This window comes from Alexandromys fortis, unplaced genomic scaffold (assembly GCF_014885135.2).
Source record: "Alexandromys fortis isolate MF-2015 unplaced genomic scaffold, M_Fortis_MF-2015_v1.1 scaffold_182, whole genome shotgun sequence".
Lineage (NCBI taxonomy): Eukaryota > Metazoa > Chordata > Mammalia > Rodentia > Cricetidae > Alexandromys > Alexandromys fortis.
In genome coordinates, this window is record NW_026068068.1 from 3308253 (window position 1) to 3332054 (window position 23802).

Below are 23802 nucleotides of genomic sequence, written 5' to 3' on the forward strand. Positions count from 1 at the left end.
CAGCTGGACTGTGACTGAAAAAGCATGGGATAAAACCGGACTCTCTGATCATGGCGAACAATGAGGACTGATGAGAAGCCAAGGTCAATGGCAAGGGGTTCTGATCCTACTTCATGTTCAGGCTTGGTGGGAGCCTAGCCAGTTTGGATGTTCACCTTCCTAGACATGGACGGAGCGGGGAGGACCTTGGACTTTCCACAGGGCAGGGAACCATGACTGCTCTTTGGAGGGGGGGGGGGGGGGGGGGGGGGGGGGGGGGGGGGGGGGGGGGGGGGGGGGGGGGGGGGGGGGGGGGGGGGGGGGAAAAGGGGAGGCGGGGAGGAGGCGGAAACTTTTTTTTTCTTATTCTCAAAAAAAAAAAAAAAGATAAGTCTCCTGAGAAGCCGAAATCATCTCCTTTATCCTCAGAATGAATGCAGGGGATTAGCAAGACAGGCTGAATCTGTGCTATGAACTGTTACTAGGTGATATAATGAGAAAGAAAAAAGGGATGTGTGTGTGTGTGTGTGTGTGTGTGTGTGTGCGTGCGTGTGCATGTGCATGTGAGTGTGTGGCTGGAAACTTGTATGCAGACAATTAACTTTTTGAGAAAATCTTGGCTACACATTACTAAATGGATTTTAGACTATAGAAAGTGTCCAAAATTTAATATGTTAATGTGAAACAGAAGTCTCCAAAGGTGGTATACTTTATGTTTTATATAGTATTTCTCAAGCCTATTTTACTATAAATCTATAGTAAATCTTTACTATAAGTACCCTTCCTTTTTACCCTTTTTGTCTCCTTGTCCTTCCTCTCTTTCTTCCCTCTATTCTCTGCCTTCTTTTCTCCTCTCTCTTTCCCTGTCTTATTGCTGAATACCTCACAGGCTAATTGTTTCTAAAGCCTCCTGCTGAACCAGCTCAGTTTGCTAAGTGTGAAACAAATGAAGGCTGGGCAAAGGGACACCCACTCTATCTGATTCCCTGCTATAGCTGACCTGGGAACATGAGTTTTCATCCGCAAGGGAATGTGGTAGGGAAAATGCATGTGAGCCTTGGAGCTTGTGCGCACACAAGCAATTAAAAGCAGATTTTCAGTTGCCTCTGTGTGTGTGAGGTGTGTGGTCACAGTCATATAGACAGGGTCAATACATCGATTTTTGAGATTATAGAGCAGAACCTCAGGTTCTCACTGTATATGAAATTGCTTAGAGAGACAGTTCTGTTGACTGATGCTAGAAATGTCATTCTCTTCGTCGTTGTAAAATATTTCTTTTCTCTATAAAATATAATAGACAACTGCTGGTTTATTCTGAAGTTATCCTCCTTCCTATCCACAGTTCTAGTCACAGCTGAAGAAATGTCTAGCGTACAAAGCATTTTGTGTATATGATAGAATAAAAAGACTGCTTGTAATAATGTGTTTCTGTACTTTACAAGATTTCTGCCTATACAAGAATAGATAATTAAATTTTATAGTTTTTGATTTTTATTTTCCAATAATTTAACACATATTTCCTTACTAATATGCACATACAAAAGAGGGATTTTTATGATAAGTAAACTTACCTTTTCACAGAAAAACAATCAAGGAATTAAAATAACAGGTGGTTTATTTTAAGATATATTTTATTTTAATTTTCAGATGCTGCATAGGTTTTTCTGGACTTTTACCAGTAGGTGGAGTGAACTGAATTAGTCAAAAAATAATCTTGATATTTTTATCTTATCATATTTCACTGCCAAAACTGGTCTGTGTGTGGCCAGAGGAAACTCTTGGATTACTGAGCAATCAAGCGCTTTCTGAAGAGTGCGTCCTTTGCACACTCTCACTCTGGTGGTGGGGCCTCTCCAAACATCAGCTGGCGAGGTGGGAGTGGCAGAGCACTTACAATATCAGAGACAGTGATGCTTTAAGGATTTTCCAGTGAATGGAATTATATTTTTGTAGCTTACTTCCCCTCATCCTGACAGAAATAAAAACCCTCTGAGCAAGCAGGAAGGGTACTACTTGTCAGAATGAGTCAGACCTTTAGAGAAGAATACCCCCCATTCTTCTAGGAAATGTGTCAGCCATCACCCGTAACTTCCTTTGCTGGCGTAAATCTTTCCAAGATCAAGGGATACATGAAATTCGCATTTAATTTTAGCTTTTGATTTTAAAAAATAGTTGCTGTACTCAGACTAAAAATATAAATATGATCTTGCCTTGACCTAATTTCATAGACTATGAGGTTTTGAACTTTAATTTAGGGTTGAGTGACAACATTTCATCACATCAGATTTAAAGATACACACATGTATACGGCAATATAGTTGTAATTAATTCCAACTGCCTGTGTGTATCAACTCACCAGCACACACGTTTCCATGGTGATATGGACAGGAAAAGTCGTCCTTTTCACAGTATCTGCCATACACTCTTCCAAGCTTGGTTTTGTCACATAAACATTTCCCACAGACACAGACTCCTCGGCCACTACAGACAGGTTGATCCTCCTGCAACTTGCAAGTTTCAGAGGGAAGCTGGTCTACATCAAAGTAACATCTGCTGTCATCACACTGTGGACACTTGGGATCCAGGGCGGCTTCAGCACACCGTCCTTCGCATGCTTTGCAGTCCTCACACTGGCAGTTGCAGCTTTTGTGTATGTGGACTGTAGTGCTTTCATTGAAACCAATAGGTTTAATAATTGCATAGTTTTTTCCTCCCGTGACATCACATATTGTCATCACAACTGTTACATTGAAAAGAACCTAAATTTCAAAGGAAAAAGTAAATATATTCACATCTTTAGAACACTATATTCAGTAATAATTGAATCAACAATATCTTAGAGAAACAATATTTACAAATCACACATTCAATTTCTTTCACATGTAGGTGCAGAACGAACCTTTAATTCCATTTTTACTTCACTGATCAATTAGAATTAACGGAAGCAACGATTTCTAAATGGCCTGTAAATCGCCATATGCCCGCTTGTCCTCAAGTGTCTGTGCCCCTTAGATAACTGGTTTCACAGAGAACTGTGGAACTATGGTTTATTTTCTGAATTGAAAATTTGGGGTTAGTAAACATTTGGTATTAGGAGCCAGCGAATCAAAGTAACATGTCTCTGCTCTTCTGGCTCAGAACCCTGAGGTATTCTTATGGACAATAGTATCTGTTTATATTCTATTTTCTAGAGGCCAAAGTAAAGGCCCAGAGTTGATCTTTAGCGTATACAGGTTGTCCATGTAGGAGAATGCAATACTGTCTCTGATGTGACTCAGGAGAAAGAGGCTTAGGACTTTTTCTCCAATTTCAAGATCTTAATACAGAACCACTTTGTTGTCACCCTGCAGAAGCCATTCCAGAACTAACAATGTACTGGCAAGAACTAAGAGGTTTTTTTTTTCTCCTAGAACTACAGTTTATTTTTCTGACAGTTTTCTTCCTTGTTCTCTAATTCCTTATTTTTCCATAACATGATTGATTTAATATCTATAACTGTGTGTATAAACTTTCTGTATATGTGTGTATGTGTATTGAACTGACATTCATTGCAATAATTAAATTCCAAGATTAAAATAAAGTATTCTGGGCTTTTCAATAGGAAATTATGTAGCAGGAAATAAAAGGCCTACACTTAGTCTTTTCTGTGCAAGCATTTGCATTGGATTTATCACATCAAAATCAGCGGTTGGTGTTGCTTTGTACTCAGGTTGTCTCTACCTCTAAGAATTTTAAGGATTCATAGATGTGTAAAATGATGTGGTCACTGCAATTATGACTAGTAGAATAAACTGCTCCTGGGAGTCAAACTGTTTCTACAACTTAGTTGAAGAGGATATATTCAAAGCAAGAAGGCCATAGAAGAAAGAAGACAAATCACTGTTGTAAATTCAAGAGTCTTGGATTTGTTTTCAGCAGTTAACTTAGTGTTACATTGCTACAAAAAGCTTTTCTCTAGCAGAAATCAAATGTGTATTATTCAAACTAGTATATGATGTATTTTAAGTGATAAATATAGAGGAAATTACAGAATTAGAAGCTTGGAATAATTAATTAAAGATACATGGCTTATGGCACAGTCACACTACCCACAGCTTATAATGTTCCCAGGAGGAAAAATTTATTCTGACTGAAGAGGAAAATGTGCTCTTTTTGACTTAATTTTAGATCTTTAGGACTTTGAAAAGTCCTCCTTCCCAACCAGGATGTAATTAAAGTAATAAAATTACAGAACCTTAGAGTGAGAAGTAAGAAAAATCTGAAATTTTCTCACCTAGGTCATTCCGATGCAGCGGAAGTAAAGGATGCTGGGGAGCTGACACCCCAACCCCAGGACCCCACCGAGAGTCCACTCTGCCTGCTGTGCTCTGCTGTGCACTTCTCATTTGCTCCTGCCTCTTGATAACACTGACACTGGCGTTCTCCCTTGGCATCCCACACCCTTTCTCGTTATTGGATAAATGGTGTCATCCTTCCGATTTGACTGCTTTTAACCAATTTCTTTTATCTTATTCTTGAGGCCATCAAAAAGTGAAAGATTTTGGAATTCTTCGCTTTTATCAACTGTCCCATTCTTTCCTATGGCTACTTTCAATCCCATCCTCTGAGAATGAGCAGATTTGAAATTAAAAACACTTTATCACTAGTATAACTACAGATACTGCTTGTTAGAAAGGATGTGATTTCCTCATTAGACCAATTGTGCCACAAAATGTATTGCTACTAAGATTTAATAAGTACTTAACACAATACATACTTATGTTAACTTGGACATTTGAGAGAATAGTCATTTACATTAAGAAGAAACTTTGAGAAGAGACAAGAAGGCTACTTTAAAGTTCAAACAAGACTCTTATAGTTAGTAGCATTTTTTAAAGAGTAGATTGATCTTTTTCGTGAGAAAGCACACCAAACAATTTTTCTTAAACAAGAAAAACACACACCACATACTTCATCATTGCTTGTCACATTTCCACATCCAATTGCACCTGGCTTCCTGGTCCCATCCGGACAGATGGCAGTGATGTTAAAATAGACACCATGTACGTGGTTTTCCATTTGCACTTTTACTTCTGAAATGAGTTTCTGCAGAAACATTGGTTTTTAATTACATATAGCAGTAGTTAATAGTATAAGCAACAAACAGACTCATGCATATTATGTCATTCTAGGTTTAATATTTAACCTAATCAAAGCATATCTCTGAAAAAAATGAATAAAATGATGGTTCCTTTTAATAACCCAATTATATTTAAAACATGTAGGAAATCCTGAATGATCAGCTTGTTAAAATGGCTTGATTTTCCACATGTCTATGATTACACATTTTAACTACATTAGAAATATTTCTCTTATCAAATGTTAAAATGGTTATCTTTCAAAATCATACTGCTGATATTTAATGATGAAATTTAAAGAAACATTCTCAGAAGTGAATTTTAACAATTTACAACAGGAAACATGATTTTGACAAAAAAGAAACTTGAATTTTAAGCACTTTTAATTATCATGAAAAGCTAGTGTTTTATAAATATAAAGTTGAAACATATAGTTTTGTGGGGGTGGCATATCTAAACTGTGGCTATGAACAGGAGTCCCTAGTGAAACACTGTCATACGAGGTTCTCGAAGAAAAGATTAGGGTTTTACCAAATCTCCATGTCCTTGATCCATAATGCTTTTCTCCAAGCCTTAATTCTAAAGCAGGACTTCTCAGGGGGTAAAAAACCATGGATGTATTTACACCATCATTCATAGGCTCAGTCAGAAAACGTCTACTGCATGATGTCATGTATTGGGCACACACTAATTTCTTCCATCACAATCATTTAGTTCCAAAGGATACAGCTACTTTAAATATATCATTTAGATGTGCATGCATGTGGTCACATAAATCTGAGCCTGGTAGACGCAAAAATCCTGATGAATATGCAGCTATGTATGGAGAATGGGTTGTAGCATGTGAAGGAAAAAGCTTCCAGTGGCTTCTAATTCTTTAGTGAAGTAATTTTACTTCTTCAACAGTATCTCTGATCATGGAATTTTGATAACATATCCTTTGTTTGTTTTTCTCAAGTTCATGAATATTATTTGTGTAGACAAGACTACTTCAGACACATACACACAAACATGCACAATTTTCTCTTGCCAAGATCTCCATATCCAGAGAATTCTGGTAAACCAGAAGAAGCTTTCAATGGTGTGAAGCAATGCAGATATGTATTGGCTGTCGGGTCATGCTTTCTGTTCCTGTAAGATCTCAAATATCTTTGAAGTATCATGTGAAGACAAATTTCTACGATGTTTTTCATCCTTGTGCTTTGGAAATCAAGGTTCTGGTGAAATGTTAAACTTCATCATTCTTGTGTAAAAGATCTTTTAGAAGCCTACAAAATGCTGTGTGATAGCTAAGAGGTGTTGGGAGAGACACTATTTATTTTCTGATTCCTAATACTTTGATGAATTGTGAATTGTTTCTCTTTAGCTTTAAAAACAATGTTCTAACAGATGATATTCATCTGTTACGCACTTAAAACTAATAGACTCTTTTTTTTTTTTTTTTTTGATTTTTCGAGACAGGGTTTCTTTATAGCTTTTTGGTTCCTGTCCTCTTGTAGACCAGGCTGGCCTCAAGCTCACAGAGATCCGCCTGCCTCTGCCTCCCGAGTGCTGGGATTAAAGGCGTGCGCCACTGCCACCCAGCTCAAATAACAGACTCTTAAAGAGTAGTCAGAGTCAGTTTTTGTTAAGTTCACTAATATTCTTCCACGGCAAGGTTATCCAGAAGCACAGCGGGAGAAGGTAGTCACACATCTGCACAAGGCAAAGAATGGAAGGTCAAACAGTGCTGTCTGCTTTTACTGCTTGAGACAATGTCTCACTCCTAGTTTCCTATCTCATTTTTCCTAAGTCTGATACAAAGGTTTAAAAAAGTTAGATGTGGTGGTATGTGCTTATAACCTTGGGAACTCAGGAGGAGGCTGAGTCAGCAGGATCAGGAGCCCAAGGCTATACTGTGCTTACCAAACAAAGAAACAGAAAAGAAACCAGCTTATGTATGTTGGGATAATATAATGGAGATACACTGTAGTAACTGAAAGGACTGATTGCATAAACTCCCTTTTCATTTGGATGACTTCTTAAAAACAAACTATTCCTAGGTATGATGTATGGATATGTTTTGCTTTTTTTAATACAAAATTCCATGGGTCTAACATTTTGAGAAATATGTAAGAATGTTTTGCCTGCATGTATGTAAGCATGTGCAGTGCTGATGAAGGCCAGAAAGGGGTAGTGATGGATATCCTGGAACTGTAGTTAGAAACTGTTGTGAGCTACCATGTGGGTGCTGGGAACTGAACCTTTATCCTTTGGAAGAGAAGCAAGTGTTCTTAACCACTAAGTCGTCTCTTCAGCTCCAAGATCTAACATTTTTTATGTGCTAGTGAGAAATGTAATTCAATATATCTAAGTTCATTTCATTCTGTGCAGTTTTCAGACAGTAAAGAAATCCTCTGCAAAAACGAACCTAGCAAAATTTATTTCTTTAAAGAAGAATATGTTTAAACAGTTTCTTTATTTTCTGCCCTGAGTCTGCTTCCTGCCTCCGCCTCCCTGCTTTAAACCCAAGTTGCAAGCAGCTGCTGCCTGAAGACAATTAGCAAAGCAGCCGGAGCAATTTTCACAGCTCTGTGGCTCTCTTGATACTTTAATTCTCCGTGGCAGGCAAGCAGGCAGGCAGAAAATCTGGAAAAGTAAGACTTTATAACTGGCCCATAAATCCATGGAAGAATAAACCATAGTTTTTGATACCCTGTTTAAAAAAATCAAAGAAAGATAAACAAACCATATCACACAGCTGGAAGCAGTTGAGAAAAGGAGTAACACCTGGAATTTCATCCTGATACCTCTGCTTATTGGCTGTGTGCACTATGGTTAATTTGCTTACTTCTTTGTTCCTACAAATATACAATGGGACTACAAACTGTTGCCTGATAGGTCAGGTGTGTGGATTAAGTGAAGTCATGTATAGAAAGTGATGGACATGAAAAGAAAAGTTACTGGTAGCAGTTTTATAGAGCTTTCTAATGAGAAATTATCCAGTTGGAGAGACCAGATGTTTCCTTAAAACTTCATGCATCTCTTCTTCCCAGGACTAATGACAACACACAGCTAATGACCCAAAAGGACAACTGTGAAAGGAACTCTTGCCTGTTTCAATGAAAATGATAATTGACTGAACACTACAATGACTGATCATGGAGACCCTTCCAGAGCCTTCTCAGTGATCTCTGTATCTTAGAGAGTCCATTTACTCCTAAATATTGTTCTTTAAACAACAGCATGGTTTTTGTTTTATTTTGTTGCTAAATTTATGATGTAGGAAACTATCCAAATTTTTGTGACAAGCTGTGAATTTTCAATTTGGAAGGAAACTTAGATGGCTGGACCAATCTTGGTTCACCTGTCCTTGGACAAGTGAGGCACAGAGAAAAGAACTGACTCTTCCAAGCATCAGACACCATTGCTGGTTTGTGGTCCATTTAGGGATAACCCCGGCTCTAAATTCCCACTCTGACATTCTTTCTGTCACTCCTTGCAAGATGCAGCAGTATTGCTTTGTACCTTGTCACAAAAATGGTAGTAAAAGTTGACTTGGAAAAAACTTCATGGGCAGTACATACCTTGTAGGCTTCTACTACTAAATTGTTGAGATTTGCAGCTTTGGATTCTATCTCTCCAGCAATGGCACCAGGCAAAAGGGGCAGAAGGTCCTGTCAAACATGTGAGTCACAGGCACATGATATGATAGTAGCATGCGAACAGTGAACAATCAAGACATTAAACATTTTGTAGCTCTCTGAAAAGCAAGTCATTTTGTGAATGAAAAAAAAAATGACAAAAACCACAAGCAAGCTAAGAGGGTTGCCAATTCAAAGAACTTAGAAATGTCAGTGTGTGTGGTCTTGTGTGTAAGTGAGTATTTGCTATATGTCCTGAATTACATGACCTCAAACCCAATTAAAGTTAGCTCAGCATTTCCTAAACTATTTTTAACATGAACAGAGCTCTGTGGGCAAATAAGTTGATAAAGCTCTGTGGTTGCTTTCTCTACTTAGAGATTCAAAATGTACACCTGAAAATGATTTACTCTAGAACTGCATTTTGCAAATACCGTAATATTTATAATTGGTATTCCCAGTTCTCTTTTAGTTCCTAAACTCTGTTCCCATGCGACATAGGAACATATTTAATATAAATACTCTTCTGTGAAATGACACTTTGGGACAAGCTGGGCCAGATGGAAGGTCATAGTTAAGGGGTGAGCTTCATGGAGCTGATGAATAAAAGTCTGGGTGTCTCTTGAGAGGATATGAGAATGAGCAACAGCTTCACAGTCTACCGTGCAGAGTTATGACGAGGAAAGCAGATTATGAAGGCATCAGAGTTCACTTTTTTTATTCTTTTTCTTTTCTTTTCTTTTCTTTTTTTTTTTTTTTTTTTTTTTTTTTTTTTACTTATAAGCATCACCAAGTTATGTGTGCCAGCCAGGCTTAGACAGAATGGTTTTGTAATCTCAAGTCATGGGGAAATATATCACTTAGTAATTTTAATGTCCCAGCAAAGAACTCTCACTGAACACTATAATAAACTGCTCTGAGACAGTTTCAATCCTTAGGGAGCAATTTCACAAGGCACCATACACGTGACACAATGGAGATGCGCCCGGGTGCTGTGAGGAAAGACACCAGCCAGCATTTCAATCTGAGGAATATTGGCATGGACCATTTCCCTGAGAAAGTGATTTTAAAGCATTGTCCAAAGGATAAGTGAGAGCTAAGCAAGGAGGGAGAATGGGTTCTATGGGTTGGGAAGAGAGCAAGAACCACACACCCACCAAGGGCACAGCCTGATGAACGTATGTGCACACACAGTTAAAAGCATAGCTGAAGAGACAAGTACAAGGCAGGAAACAGTTTAGGGAGATAGAGAGATAGATGAGGTCAAATGGTTTTCTTTGTCCTGAGAGACTTAGCTGTTGAAAGCAAAAAATGATTTCAACAGAACATTCTGCTTTAGAGAATATCTTTGATATGCCTGTGGTTTCAGTAAGGTAGACAGGTAGAGAATGGGCCTAGGAGACAGTTACCAGTGCCATTTAACCCAGATAAATATGGTTTATGAAAATGACGCCTGTCAGGTAGGTTACTCTAACTCTCCCCCCACCCCCGACACACATTGATTGGACCCTGTAAGCTACAAGTTCCACTTCACCCCCAAACCCACCCATTACCCACAAATCTCAGAAGAACTCTGATGCACAGTCTGTAATTGCACAGAGCTAGCCAAGAGGTGAGTGATCAGCTCTCCAGCCATTGATCAGAGAATTTCACTCTACCCGCATAACCACCCATCCCTGGAGACCCCAGTGACTCCCTGAGACACAGACACTAACTGCAAGGATTGGATAAAGAGGCAAAGACACTGCTTGCATCAGTTGGAGGAAGAGATGGGTAGGAACCAATGCAAGAATTCATTCAACAACCTAAAAAGCAACACAGTAACACCAGAACCCAACAAACAAATACAACAAACAAACCTGATCACCCTAACCCAGGAAAAGAAGAAAAAAATGAAGTTAAATATAACTTTATGAAGATGATAGAGAATACTAAAAAGGAAATTAAAATTTCCCTTAAAGAAATGTAAGAAAAGACAAACAAAAAGTTGGAAGAAGTCAGTGAATCTCTTAAAGAAATGCAAGAAAAAGCAATCAAACAGGTGAAACAAACAGTTCAAGACTTGAAAAATGAAATAAAGGCAATAAAAAAAAAACCACAAACTGAGGGAATTCTGGAAATGGAAAATCTGGGTAAACAAATAGGAACTATAGAATACAAGAGACGAATAAGACAATCTCAGGCATTGAAGATACAATAGAAGAAATAGATTTGTTTGTCAAAGAATATGTTAAATCCAACAAATTATTAACACAAAACATCCAGGAAATCTGGGACACCATGGAATTACCAAACCTAACAATAATATGAATAGAGGAAGGAGAAGAACTCCAGCTCAAAGGCACAGAAAATATATTCAACAAAATCATAGAAGAAACATTCCCAAGCTAAAGAAGGATATGCCTATGAATGAAGCTTACAGAACACCAAATAGATGGAACAAAAAAAAGTCCATTGGCCATATAATAATCAAAACACTAAACATGCAGAATAAATAAAGAATATTAAGAGCTACAAAGGAAAAAGTCCAAGTAATACATAAAGGCAGACTTAATAGAATTATACCCAACTTCTCAATAGAAACCCTGAAATTCAGAAGTTCCTGGATAGATTGTTGCAGACAATAAGAAACCACAGCTTCACCCTAGAGATGCAGGGATGGTTCTACATGTGAAAATCTATCCATGTAATTCACCATATAAATAAACTTTTTTTAAAAAAAAAATTATCATCTCACTGGATTCTGAAAAAGCATTTGACAAAATCCAATACTCCTTTATGATAAAAGTCTTGGAGAGATCATAGATACAAGGAACATATTTAAGCATAATAAAAGCAAGATACAGCAACCTGACATTCAACATCAAAATAAATGGAGAGAAGCTTAAAGTGATTCCACCAAAATCAGGAAAAAGACAAGGCTGTCCATTCTCTTCATATCTATTCCACATAGTACTCAAAGTTCAAGCTACAGCAATAAGACTACAAAAGGAGACCAAAGGGATACAAATCAGAAAAGAAAAGTCAAACTTTGACTATTTGCAGATGATATTATGTTATACATAAGTGACCCCAAAAATTCTATCAGGGAACTCCTTTACAGGGAAGATAAACACCTTCAGTAATGTGTCAGGATAAAAATTCAACTAAAAAAAATAAATGGCCCTCCTATATACATATATCATATATATATATATATATGATAAACTGACTGAGAAAGTAATTAGAGAACCATCACCATTAACAATAACATCAAATAACATAAAATATCTTGGGGTAACAGTAGCCAAAGGAGTGAAAGACTGTAGTCGGGGCCTATTCACTTGTTCCTGACTGCCCAGACATGAAATAATTGCACAGAAACTATATTATTTTAAACACAGCTTGGCCAATAGCTTAAGTAAGCATATTGCTAGCTAGCTCTTGTACATTAAATTAACCCGCTTCTATTATTTTATATTTTACCATGAGGCTTGTGGTTTACCGGTAAAGTTCCCAGGTGTCTGTTTCCTTCAGCAATGTCTACATGGCGTCTCCCCAACTCCATCTACTCTTTCTCTACATCTCTGTAATGCATGGCTTTACTCTGCTAAGCCATTAGCTGAAAGCAACTTTATTCATTAACCGACAAAAGCAACATATATACAGAAGGACTTCCCGCACCACAAGACCTATATGACAAGAACTTTAAGTCTTTGAAGAAAGAAACTGAAGAAGATCATAAAATGGAAAGATCTCCCATGCTCTTGGATAGGTAGTATCAACATAATAAAATGGCAGTCCTACCAAATGCAATCTGCATATTCAATACAATCCCCATCAAAATCCCAGCACAATTCTTTACAGACCTCAAAATAACAATATTCAACTTCATATGGAAAAACAGAAAATCCAGGGTAGCCAAAACAATCCTGTACAATAAAGGGACTTCTGGAAGCATTACTATCCCTTACATCAAGCTTTATAGAGCTACAGTAATGAAAACTGCTTGGTATTGACATAAGAACAGACAGGCAGACCAATGGAATCAAATAGAAGACCCGGATATTAATCCACACACCTACAAACACCTAATTTTTGACAAAGAAACTAAAATTATACAATGAAAAAAAGAAAGTATCTTCAAAAACTGATCCTGGCATAATTGGATGTCAGCATATAGAAAAATGAAAATAGATCCATATCTCTCTGCATGCACAAATCTCAAGTCCAAATGGATCAAAGACCTCAATATAAATCCAGCCACACTTAACCTCATAGAAAAAACAGTGGGAATTAGCCTTCAGTGCATAGGCACAGGAGACCACTTCCTGAAGATAACCCCAGTAGCACAGACACTGAGAGCAATAATAAATAAATGGGACCTCTTGAAACTGAGAGGCTTCTATAAAGCAAAAGACACAGTAAACAAAACAAAGCAGCAGCCTACAGAATGGGAAAAGATCTTCACTAACCCCACATCAGACAGATGACTGATCTCCAAAATATGTAATGAGCTCAAGAAACTAAACATCAAAATATAAATAATCCAATCAAAAATGGGGTACAGATCTAAACAGAGAATTCTCAGCACAAGAATCTCAAATTCTTGACAAAAAAGACACTTAAGGAAATGTACAACATCCTTAGCCATCAGGGAAATGCAAATCAAAATGACTCTAGGATACCATTCTATACCAGTCACAATGGCTAAGATCAAAACCACCTAGGATATCTTATGCTGGAGAAGATGTGGAGTAAGGAGAACGCTCCTCCATTGCTGGTGGGAGTGTAAACTTGTATAGCCACTTGGAAATCAGTTATGGTGGTTTTTCAGAAAATTGGGAATCAACCTACCTCAAACCCAGCAATACCACCCTTGGGCATATACCCAAACGATCCTCAATCATTCCACAAAGACATTTGCTCAACTATGTTCAGAGCAGCATTATTCGTAAGAGCCAGAACCTGGAAACAACCTAGATGCCCTTCAATGGAAGAATGGATAAAGAAATTGTGGAATATATACTCACTAGAGGACTACTCAGTGGTAAAAAAAAAAAAAAACAACAACGACATCTTGACATTTACATGTAAATGGATGGAACTAGAGAAAAACACTGAGTGAGGTCACCCAGACCCAGAAAGGAGAACATGGTGTGTACTCACTCATAAGTGAATATTAGATGTAAAGCAAAGGGTAACAAGCCTATAGTCCACAACCCCAGAGAAGCTAGGTAACAAGGACAACCCTAAGAGAAACATACATCGAATCCCCCATGGGAAGTGGAAATAGACAAGATCTCCTGAGAAAATTAGAATTCTGGGGGTCAGAGGATAAAGGAGAGCAGAGGGAGAAGAAGAGGAGGGTTGATAACTTAATGAAACAGGATGGTTGAGATGGGGAAAGGACAGAGAGGGAGAACAAGGAAAAAAGGTAACTTGACTGAGGGAGCCATTATGGGGATAGATGTAGGGGAAGCCCAGCCAATCACCTTGCTTGTAGGGCGCGGTCCCCTGAGGATATTATTTACTTACAAATATTGTGGGTGTGCTCCTTGCCTCCCCTTCTGTTTTCCTGTTCTCCACGGGAATCTCGGCTTTGTAAGTCCTTCCCTTATTAAAGCTGAATATTTTATTATAATTTCTGTCTGCCGTTCATTTACGACGTAACATCTAGCAAAAAACCTAGCACTAGAGAAATTCCCAGAAATCCACAAGGATGAACCCTAAGCAATTATGGAGACTATGCATGAACTGGCCTTGCCCTGTAGACAGATTGATGACTACCTTAATTGTTATCATAGAACCTTCATCCAGCAACTGATGGAAGCAGATGCAGAGATCCACAGCAGAACACAGGGCTAAGCTCCCCAAGTCCACTTGAAGAAATAGAAGAGTGATAACATGAGCAAAAGAGTCAGGACCATGATGGGAATCGCCATTGAAACAGCTTACTGGAGTTAATGGAAGCTCACTCACTCAGGCCCAACAATGGGGAAACCAGCATAGGCTCAAGCTAGTCCCTTGGAATGTGGTAACTGTTGTATGGTTGGTGTAGTCTGTGGGGCCACTGACAGTGATACCAGGATTTATTCCTACTGCTTGTACCTACTTTTTGGAATCCATTGTCCCTGGAGGGATACCTTGCTCAGCCTAGATAAAGTGTGGAGAGCCTTGGTCCTGCCCTCAAAGCAATGTGTTAGACTTTGTTGACTTCCCATGAGAAGCCTTACCCCTCCCTGGGGAGTGGATGTGGGTGTGGTTGGGGGGGGAAGGTGTAAGGAGTGGGAGCTAGGATTGTTATGTGTTTTTTTAAAGAAGAATTAATTAAAAATGGCACCTGTCAGAATACCAACAGTAGGGGTACTTGGAACTCTGCACAAGGCTCATTGGGGTTGGAGAGCACAGTAATTCTTACTGTGCACACAATTCAGTTGATCAGAAACTTGATTTTGTATCTTATCAGTCAACGGCATGTTTACAAAGAGAGGGAAACCCTGGTGTCAGTAACCAATAACAAAGACGAAACAATCAACAGTAGAGATACATGAGACAAAAAAAATAAAAAAAAAACTGCATAGAAATTAAAGGTCAGCTGTTAAAGGTTAAAAGCCCAGGATTTGACTTGTTAGAAAAGCAGGCAAGTTTTTAACCTCTCTAAATGTTTGCTCTTCTTGAAATGAGCATGTTCACAATGCTGTGCTTGTTCGGTGTAGCTAAGAGAACTGCAAGAATGGCTGTCTCTATGCTCCATGTCTGAAAGTTGATAGGGAATAAACAGAAGCTGTTTGTGGTTTTGTATCATTCAGCTTGGGCCAAAACCAACTCTTGTGAATTTTGATTTGCTATGATGTTTTGATTTGCTATGATGTTAAAAGGTGATTTCATGGTGTGTATATACATTTGGGGAATCAAGGTATTAAAGTCTCATCATAAATTTCAAAGACAACTAGCAATACACATAAAGCTGCATTACCAGGCGGTGGCATGGTCATTAGGAATGAGGTTAACTAGTGAAGGAAACACAAGCTTTGTGGAAGATGGAAATGAGTTTCAGCATTTTTTTTAAAGTCAAAAGAAAATGTGGCCACTCAAAGGTTGAAAATAAATAAATAAATAGGTAAATAAATAAAGGCAAAGCAAATGGGACACTGCAAGAGGTTTAGAATAGAGAACAGAAGGAAAAAGCAAAACTTGTGAAGGAGATGATGGCTGAGTGAGGAGAGGACAACTGAGTGAGGTATAATGATCTCATGGAAACAAGTAACAGAATGTCTTGGAAGAGCCACCCTAAGAAGACTGGGAAAGAAAAGTAGTGCTACAGGTACAGCCCGTTTATTTTTGGGAAGCTACGTGGCACTTCAGATTAGTATTGCTGTACAATGTTTGGTTTGCTTGTGAGTCTCACATACACCGAAGGGCTCTGGGAATCACAGAGATAATTGTTATGTACAAGCTATTGCCTAGCTTAGCCACTTCCATGGCTTCTACTGGTTCTTTGCTTCATCATCTAGACCAAAGCTAGGTGCTGTTGAAAAATCAGTACAACTAAATACAATTCCTACACCCATGGCTCCTCTGGAAAGTCATGGAAAAAGGGACAAAGAGATTACAAGGAATGGGGACCAGGATGCCTGCTTCAATCATGCTAGGTATGACTGTGAAGCTTCACCCATGAAATCTCAACTGTCTGACTGCCTCAACAAGATCTGTAGAATGATGATACCAGTCAGCATAACAGCATGGATGGAAGCATTTTCACAAGGCCCCATTCTTAGATGAAAAGTTACAAGGCAATCAAAAGCTGCAGAAAGAAGAATCATTTTTCTAGGGATGAATCCCTGACAGATTTTAGTAAATTATCTAATCCCACATCAGACCTGAACACTTGTACATAAAAGTAATGCTAAAACAGAATATATAAGTATATATTCATATACATGTATATATTTAGCAATAATAAAGTACTATTAATTTGAGGAAAAGTTGGGGGTATATAGGGAGTTGAAGAGGGAAAGAGAGGGGGAAGAAATGAAATAAATACAGTGATTATGTATGAAGTTCTCCAAAAAAATTATAAAAAGCAGAGAGTTGGTGTCCTGTAGTCTTAGCCTATTTTAAAGATGTGGCTATGAGCCATGGTGCAAACAGGACTTCAGCCGTGAAAGGGACAGAGTTGGAGAATGAAATACTTCTCATGTGATGGAGGTTTTCCATTATTGTTAAACTCAGTACCAGCTTAGTTGTCTGGCCATGTCCTTGTGTATTGACTATAGTTTACATACAGCTCTCAATGCCCACATGACATGGTCCTAGAGTGTCACAGACTTAGATGAAATTTGCCCCTGAATGCTGAGATAAGATATTATAAAGTTTACTTTGAGATATTATTAAATTTACAGAGTGTATCAGAATTCCAGAATCTCCATCCCTGCTTCTGAAAACTGCCTCACTACAACCACCAACCCAAACATTTTAACTTTGATGTTGCAGGCATGAACATACCTTGTACCAATGAAACTGCTTTCCTTGAACTGCAAAAATGACATTTATGTTGTTGTCTATTAACTTTTCAGAAAGTTGGCCCAGTGACGGATGTTCCTGTAATGGACATGAAACAAGGGAGTGAAGTTCAGCAACAAAGCCGCTCACATCTCTAGACTTTTAGTACAGAGAAAGCAAGTGACTTAGAATAACAATAGCGTATGTTCTTGCTTATGTCAATCAAGGAACATTTAAACTCTTTGTAAATGCAGCACCAATATTCATGAAATCAGGGTGTCTTGCAAGCAAAGCTCCATCAAAATCTACAATTTAAAAAAAAGTAAAGATGGTCAAATTCACAGAATTGAGAATCAGAACCTTGTTAAGTTAATGTTGAAATGAAAATGATGTAGCTGAAAGAGTACAGTAGTCACAAGTAGAGACATGCAAGTGACAGTGAATTCTAGGTGAAACTCAGAAAGTTTTGAAGTGCAAAACAATAAAAATATATATTTCTTTATATAGATCCATTGTGTATGCACATATACTTGTATGCACACATTTGCGTATGTATGTGTGTGCATGCAAACATTTGATTTGACTTGTGACATAGAATATATAAACTCTTTAGATGCTGAAAACCCCGTGGCTTTCACTTGGATAACAGAAGCTCTTGGTTCTATCCGCTAACATAAGCGTGAGATCCACCTTCTAGAGTTGCTGGGTAATTAGAAAGATGACAATAGAACATTAAATTAGAAAGATGTAGTCTATAGGGATTCAAAGCACTGCAGGATTTCTACTTTTACTTTTTATATACAATGAATATTAATGACTTTTTAATTTATTGTTATGCCTTTTTTTTGGTTGTACAATATACTAGGAGCCATTTTACCTTGGTAAATAGAATGTGAAAAGCTAAATGTAACTTTTTTGTGTGTGGTGGTTGTTAGAAAGCTAGGAATGTCGGGCAGTGGTGGCACACTCCTTTAATCCCAGCATTCGGGAGGCAGAGGCAGGCAGATCTCTGTGAGTTCGAGGCCAGCCTGGTCTACAAGAGAGAGTTCTAGGACAGGCTCCAAAACTATAGAGAAACCCTGTTTTGAAAAACTAAAAAAAAAAAAAAAAAAGAAAGAAAGAAAGAAGGAAGGAAGGAAGGAAGGAAGGAAGGAAGAAAGAAAGAAAGAAAGAAAGAAAGGAAGGAAGGAAGGAAGAAGGAAAGAAAGAACAAGAAAAAAAACCAGAAAGGTAGGGATGAGTTAGAAAAGGAAATACAGTTTAGTGCAAGGATGAGAATGCAATGCAGTGGTTGGGTTCTTGCCTAGAGCACAAAAGATCCTGGCTTCAATTCTCAGCAATGCCCTCCCACCTCATCCTCCTGGTTGACAGCTACAAAAGCTGCTATTCACTGTTACATAGTAAGGCACAGTGCTGGGGTTATTTCTTTCCATAAATGTTCATCTAGGAGTTAAATTGATGGTTTCAAGCAACAGAATCATAATTAAACATCCTCAGAGGGATGATGTCAGACTCTACTCATTGGTGCCTAATTGTAGGAGTAAAAGGGCTGTGTGACTGAGCCTACCTAGCTTCATGTTGGTCAAGATCAAGTTGTTCTATAGTTTACCAAGTGTCTTAATTAGGGTTTTTATTTCTGTGAAGAGACACCTTGACTACAGCAACTCTAATAAAGGAAAAACATTCAATTGGGGTGACTAACATGTTCAAAGGTTTAGTCCATTACCATGGTGTGACATGGCATCCACCAGACACTGGTGCTGGAGAAGTAGCTGAGTGTCCTGTATTTTGACTTGTAGGCAAAAGGAAGTGGGCTGCCACTCTGGGCATAGTTTGAGCATATGTGAGACCTCAAAGCCCATTTCCATAGTGACCCACTTCTTCCACCAAAACCACACCTACTACAACAAGGCCACACCTCCTAATAGTGCCATTCCTTTTGCAGGCCATTTCCTTCAAATCACCATACAAAGTTTCACCTAACAGTGCTAATCTCACTTAGTTAACTTCTCTGTAATATGAAAACTATGTGAATCTAGTAATAAACCTGAATTAACTAGTCTTATTTACAGCCAATGTTCTGCAGCCTGCATTTTAAATTTATGCAAAAATTCTGCTAGGCAGTAGGTGTGCTCAGGGTTAGACCATATGCATCTGAGAGCCTGGGCTCAACCTGCAGGAGACAGCACAGCAAAACTTTGTCTGATTTGTATTTATTATTTGCATTAAATGTGATATGAGCCCAATTCATGAAAACGCCTGAAAAGTATTAAAACACGAGTGCATGTAAAACATTCTGCCCAGAGCAATTTTTAGGAATGTAATTTTGAAGTAATAAGAAACTATTCCCTAAGTATAAATTCTTCAAGCCAAATCCCAATTCTTGTTCCTTAAATAAAATACATGACCTTAAAATAGATTTGTGGCAGTTTGTGTAATACCAGTTAAGTTACAGGGAGTAAGTAAGAAGTAAAGAAAACCCAGATACATTGGGAATATTATTTTAATAGCAACAGTTACTTTTAAAATATTTTTCTTTCACAAAAATAATAACAGCTTGCCAAGCACTCACTCTTTTTACTTTTAAAACATTTCATTTAAAATAAGAGAAAAATAGCCCATATGTTTTTAACCAGCTTATACTTAATCCACACAAAGTCAATATTTAAAGAACAGTCGAAAATATGAGCCATTTTAAAAGCCTTTGAAATTTTTCTCGTCTACAAAGAGGAAGTCATGTTAGCCAAAATTAAACAAAATTCAAGTCTAGAACATTCACTCTAGCTGGTCAGACGATCACTGAGAACTTTCATCGGACTCCTATGTTTAAAAGAACATTTTTTTGCCTCTAGAGAGAAATCCATTTTAAAAGAAAAATTCCAAGTACCTTGAGGCAGATTTTTTTTTGGTTATAAATTTCTAACACATGTTTAAATAAACCACTGTTGACAAGTGGCTGTGGATTAATGGCCATTTCTGAAGCTTTCTCACCTCTCCTCGATGAAGCACACTATCTTTTGAGCATTTTATCTTCTATGTTCATTTTCCTGCTAGCAGGAGAATGCACTCCCTCTCTAGCCAGATGCCCTGTCTTGGTGATGTCATGACTCCTCAGCTCTAGCACATATCCCTCCTCTCTCCAACTAACCCATTATTATATTGCTTCTCTAAACTCTGAAAATAATTAATGGAGATAAAATGTAGTTCAGAGGCAAAGGGGAGAAGGGAGGGAACATGCCAGGAGCACCACTAAGTGATTCAGTTTGTGGGAAGTGATTTATAAAGGTCAGGAGAGAAGAGAGGTTGATGGGAACACTTTCAGTCAAAGATTACTATTTAGGAAGTACAGTTGAATTATAAAAATATGCACATCCAGGGGGACAAAGAAACTGCTAACGAGTCTCTTCTTCTAAGTAAAATTAAGAGGTGATGATAAGTTAGAGTTTGTAGTATTTAGAACTTTAATAAGATATTGAAAACTTTATTTTTTAGTGAGTTTATGTTTGAGAGGAATGAAGCAGAAACAGGGTGACAGTGAAAATGTACTTGGATAAAAACTTGAAAGATATGTTTGTCTGCTTCTGTCTCAACACCCTGGCTTTGAAGAACTTGGTAGATCCTAGTAATGGCCTAGGGCAGGTTGGGCAGCAGTGAGGCTGCCAACATTTGGGGCTGGATATAAGATTGTTTTCAGAGTGTGTCTGTACAGGATATATATATAATGTATACACACACATATATATGTGCAATATAGTCTGTACAGAGTGTCCTATGCAATAGAAGATGTGAGCATAGTGTCTGACTACCCTCTAAAGGGTGACACTCCTTTCCCCTGCCATGATAGCTAAAATGTCTTTGGCATGGAAATGTTCTCTTAAAAGTGAAATATCCCAAAGAGAATCCAGGACTGATGGTCTGGACAGAGCAATGGTGCTGGGGCTACACTCCCAACTCTGCACTCAGTGTGGACCTTTAATGGACCTCAGCAGCCCACACGGTGGAAGCCTGGTCCACGCATTGTGAATCTAGGAGGTGACAGTGGAACAATTGACTGGTGGGGGTTATTCGAAGTATTCATGCCACTGGGACATGCCCTGGGAGGAGACTCTTGCCCCTGGCCTCTTTTCCTTCTTTTGCTCCCTGGCCACAAAGTAAGCAGCTTTACCTCCACAGTCGCAATGCAATGGGAACAGAGCTTCATGGACCACATCTTTCCAAACTGTGATTCAAATCAAATCCCACCTCTTCACAAGCTGATCATCTCAGATAGATGTCATAGAGAGGGGATGGTGATTAGCACACTAGGTGACCAGAACACAATTTTATGCTATCTTGGGTCCTGTTTCTATGTGATTAAGGCATATAGAAGCACTAGTTAATATTTTTGAGAATTACATTCATACCCTTTCATATAAATGGACTACTGAAAAAGAAGTTTTTCTTCAGGATCCTGTAATTACTAAGCCCATGCCAATGTGAGAAGTCGCCTAGGTCTTGATGCCTCACTGACTGGCATCTACTGCAGGATCTTCCTTGGTGTAGAGTGGGATTATGTTCAGCTTCTGACTGTGACCTTATTTACCCAAGAGAAGAAAAGCATTAGTCCTAGTTCTGGGCTGTGAGGTTGTGCTTCCAAAAAGTAAAGGGTCATGCAGAAAAGGACTACTTAGTAAAAGACATTTTAAATAAAAGACTGCTATCAGCCAACTGTGGACATGCTCTCCCTGTGCTTTGGTGGGTCTGCCTCACTCACTAACCCTGTTTCTCTGGCTCCTGGGGTGCTTGAATCTGTCTCCTCTGCCCCGGATGATGTAGACTATAGTCACTAAGCTCTACTTGGTGAAGAAGGGCAAGCACTCACAATCTTTGTACACTTTCCAAAGAGAATGGAAGCAGACGTGTTCATGCTTAAATGAAATATTAAACCCAATATTTAATTTAAACAATATAGTTTGTTTCATAAAATTGTAAATGAAATTCAAATGTTCTTGAGCTGAGTTTTTATAGATTAGTTGAATTCCTTTCCAGAGGTTCTACAGAAAGAGAATCAGGGGTAGGTGATTTCTACATGTGGCATTTGTTTTCAATTAAGAGTAAGCTTGGTTAGTATTATTTGCAGAGATTATTTCCTGAATACTTTTCTGAGAACATGTAGAACATTCTAATTAGCTTTCATCAAATAACTGCCGATGTATTCTCAGCATGCTTGCAGTTTCAAGCAAATAGTATAGTCAACTGCTAGCAAGTGTTTTGTTAATTAAATAAAAAAACTAAGACTCAACAATATTTGTTAAAATACACACAGGCTCCCAACCTTCGAGAAGTATGTAAGAGTGCTAAAGAATAAGTATTTTTATGAGTGCATTCAGGGCACACAATGATCAGTGAAAGGATGCTTAACACCTTCTGACATTGAAGAGCCCATTTCTTAATCCAGAGCAGAAAAAATAATTAACAAATGTCTTTACTGAAATATTACAAGTCAGTGCTTAAATGGAATTGTCTGATGTCAATAAACATCTTTGTTGACTTTGAAACTGCTAGAGAAAATCTATTTCAATAAAAAAGAGCACTGAAGTAAATGTAGTAATTTGTTGTTGGAGGCTGTTTGTTCATTCCTGGCTGCCTTGGCATGAAATAGTCACACAGAAACTGTATTAATTACAACACTGCTTGGCCAATGACTCTAGCATAATTCTAGCAAGCTCTTACATCTTAAATTAACCCACTTCTATTAATCTGTGTATCATCATGTGGCTGTGACTTACTGGCAAGGTTCTGGTGTGCCTGTCTCTTCAAGCCTGGCTAAATTCTGTTAAGCCATTGACAGAAGCAGCTTTTTAATTAACCAAAGGCAGTATATCATATTCACAGCATACATCACCTCCCACATCAGTAATTCATAAAATCCTGGTAACTCATGTAGCTAAGCTATGGAATTAAAATAATCAATTATGTTCTTACCCTTGCTTTCCTCACTGGCAATTATAAAACAACCTTAAATGTACTTCCTGAACAGCAGAAAGCTTCACAGATAGCAGACTAAAAGTGCAATACATGTTAAGCAAAGTTGAGTGAGAGAAAGAACAGAGAGTTGACTATACTTCTAGGAAGAGAAGCGTAAGTCTACACTAAACGTGAATGGCCGTCAGCAGTTCTACATCAGCCATCTAATATTCTGACCCAGTCAGCAGCTACTTTTCCGCTGTGCGTTCAGCAAGGGGAATGGCTACTGGAACCAGTGGGAGAAAGTCCCGAGGAGGCATGTGGAAGTGAAGAATCACTGGCTAGTGACAGGGCACATGAAAACTGTGCAGAGCGTGGAACACCAAGTGTGCACAGGAGACACTAGTGAATTTATTTGCATTTGTGTGTTCAGGGCTGAAAGTCACACCAGCATCTGAACTGCCCATTGGCCAAGTTCACTCAGTGTCTCCACATATGTGCTCCTTGGTCTCCTCTCATTTTGCTGGAAGATCTTTGTATAATGCTTGGCCGTTGCAAAGGGTGGGATGATTGGGAAGGCTCTGAATGAGGTCCAGTAATTTGGAAAAGCTGGGTGGGGAAACAGAATGGACTTCTATGCCTTAAGGATTAAT

At 38.3% G+C, this 23802-nt stretch overlaps 1 protein-coding gene across 1 annotated transcript in view; it reads right to left on the reverse strand.

Annotated features, from left to right (window-relative positions):
* The window catches only part of Itgb8 (integrin subunit beta 8), a 62808-nt gene that overhangs the window by 11059 nt on the left and 27947 nt on the right, over positions 1–23802 (reverse strand). Inside the window, exons 6-9 of the mRNA XM_050120828.1 lie at positions 17207–17302; positions 8663–8752; positions 4930–5064; positions 2336–2738 (exon numbers count right to left, since the gene is read on the reverse strand). Of these exons, the coding sequence (XP_049976785.1) occupies positions 2336–2738; positions 4930–5064; positions 8663–8752; positions 17207–17302 (724 nt within the window). The remainder of the gene's footprint in view (positions 1–2335; positions 2739–4929; positions 5065–8662; positions 8753–17206; positions 17303–23802) is intronic.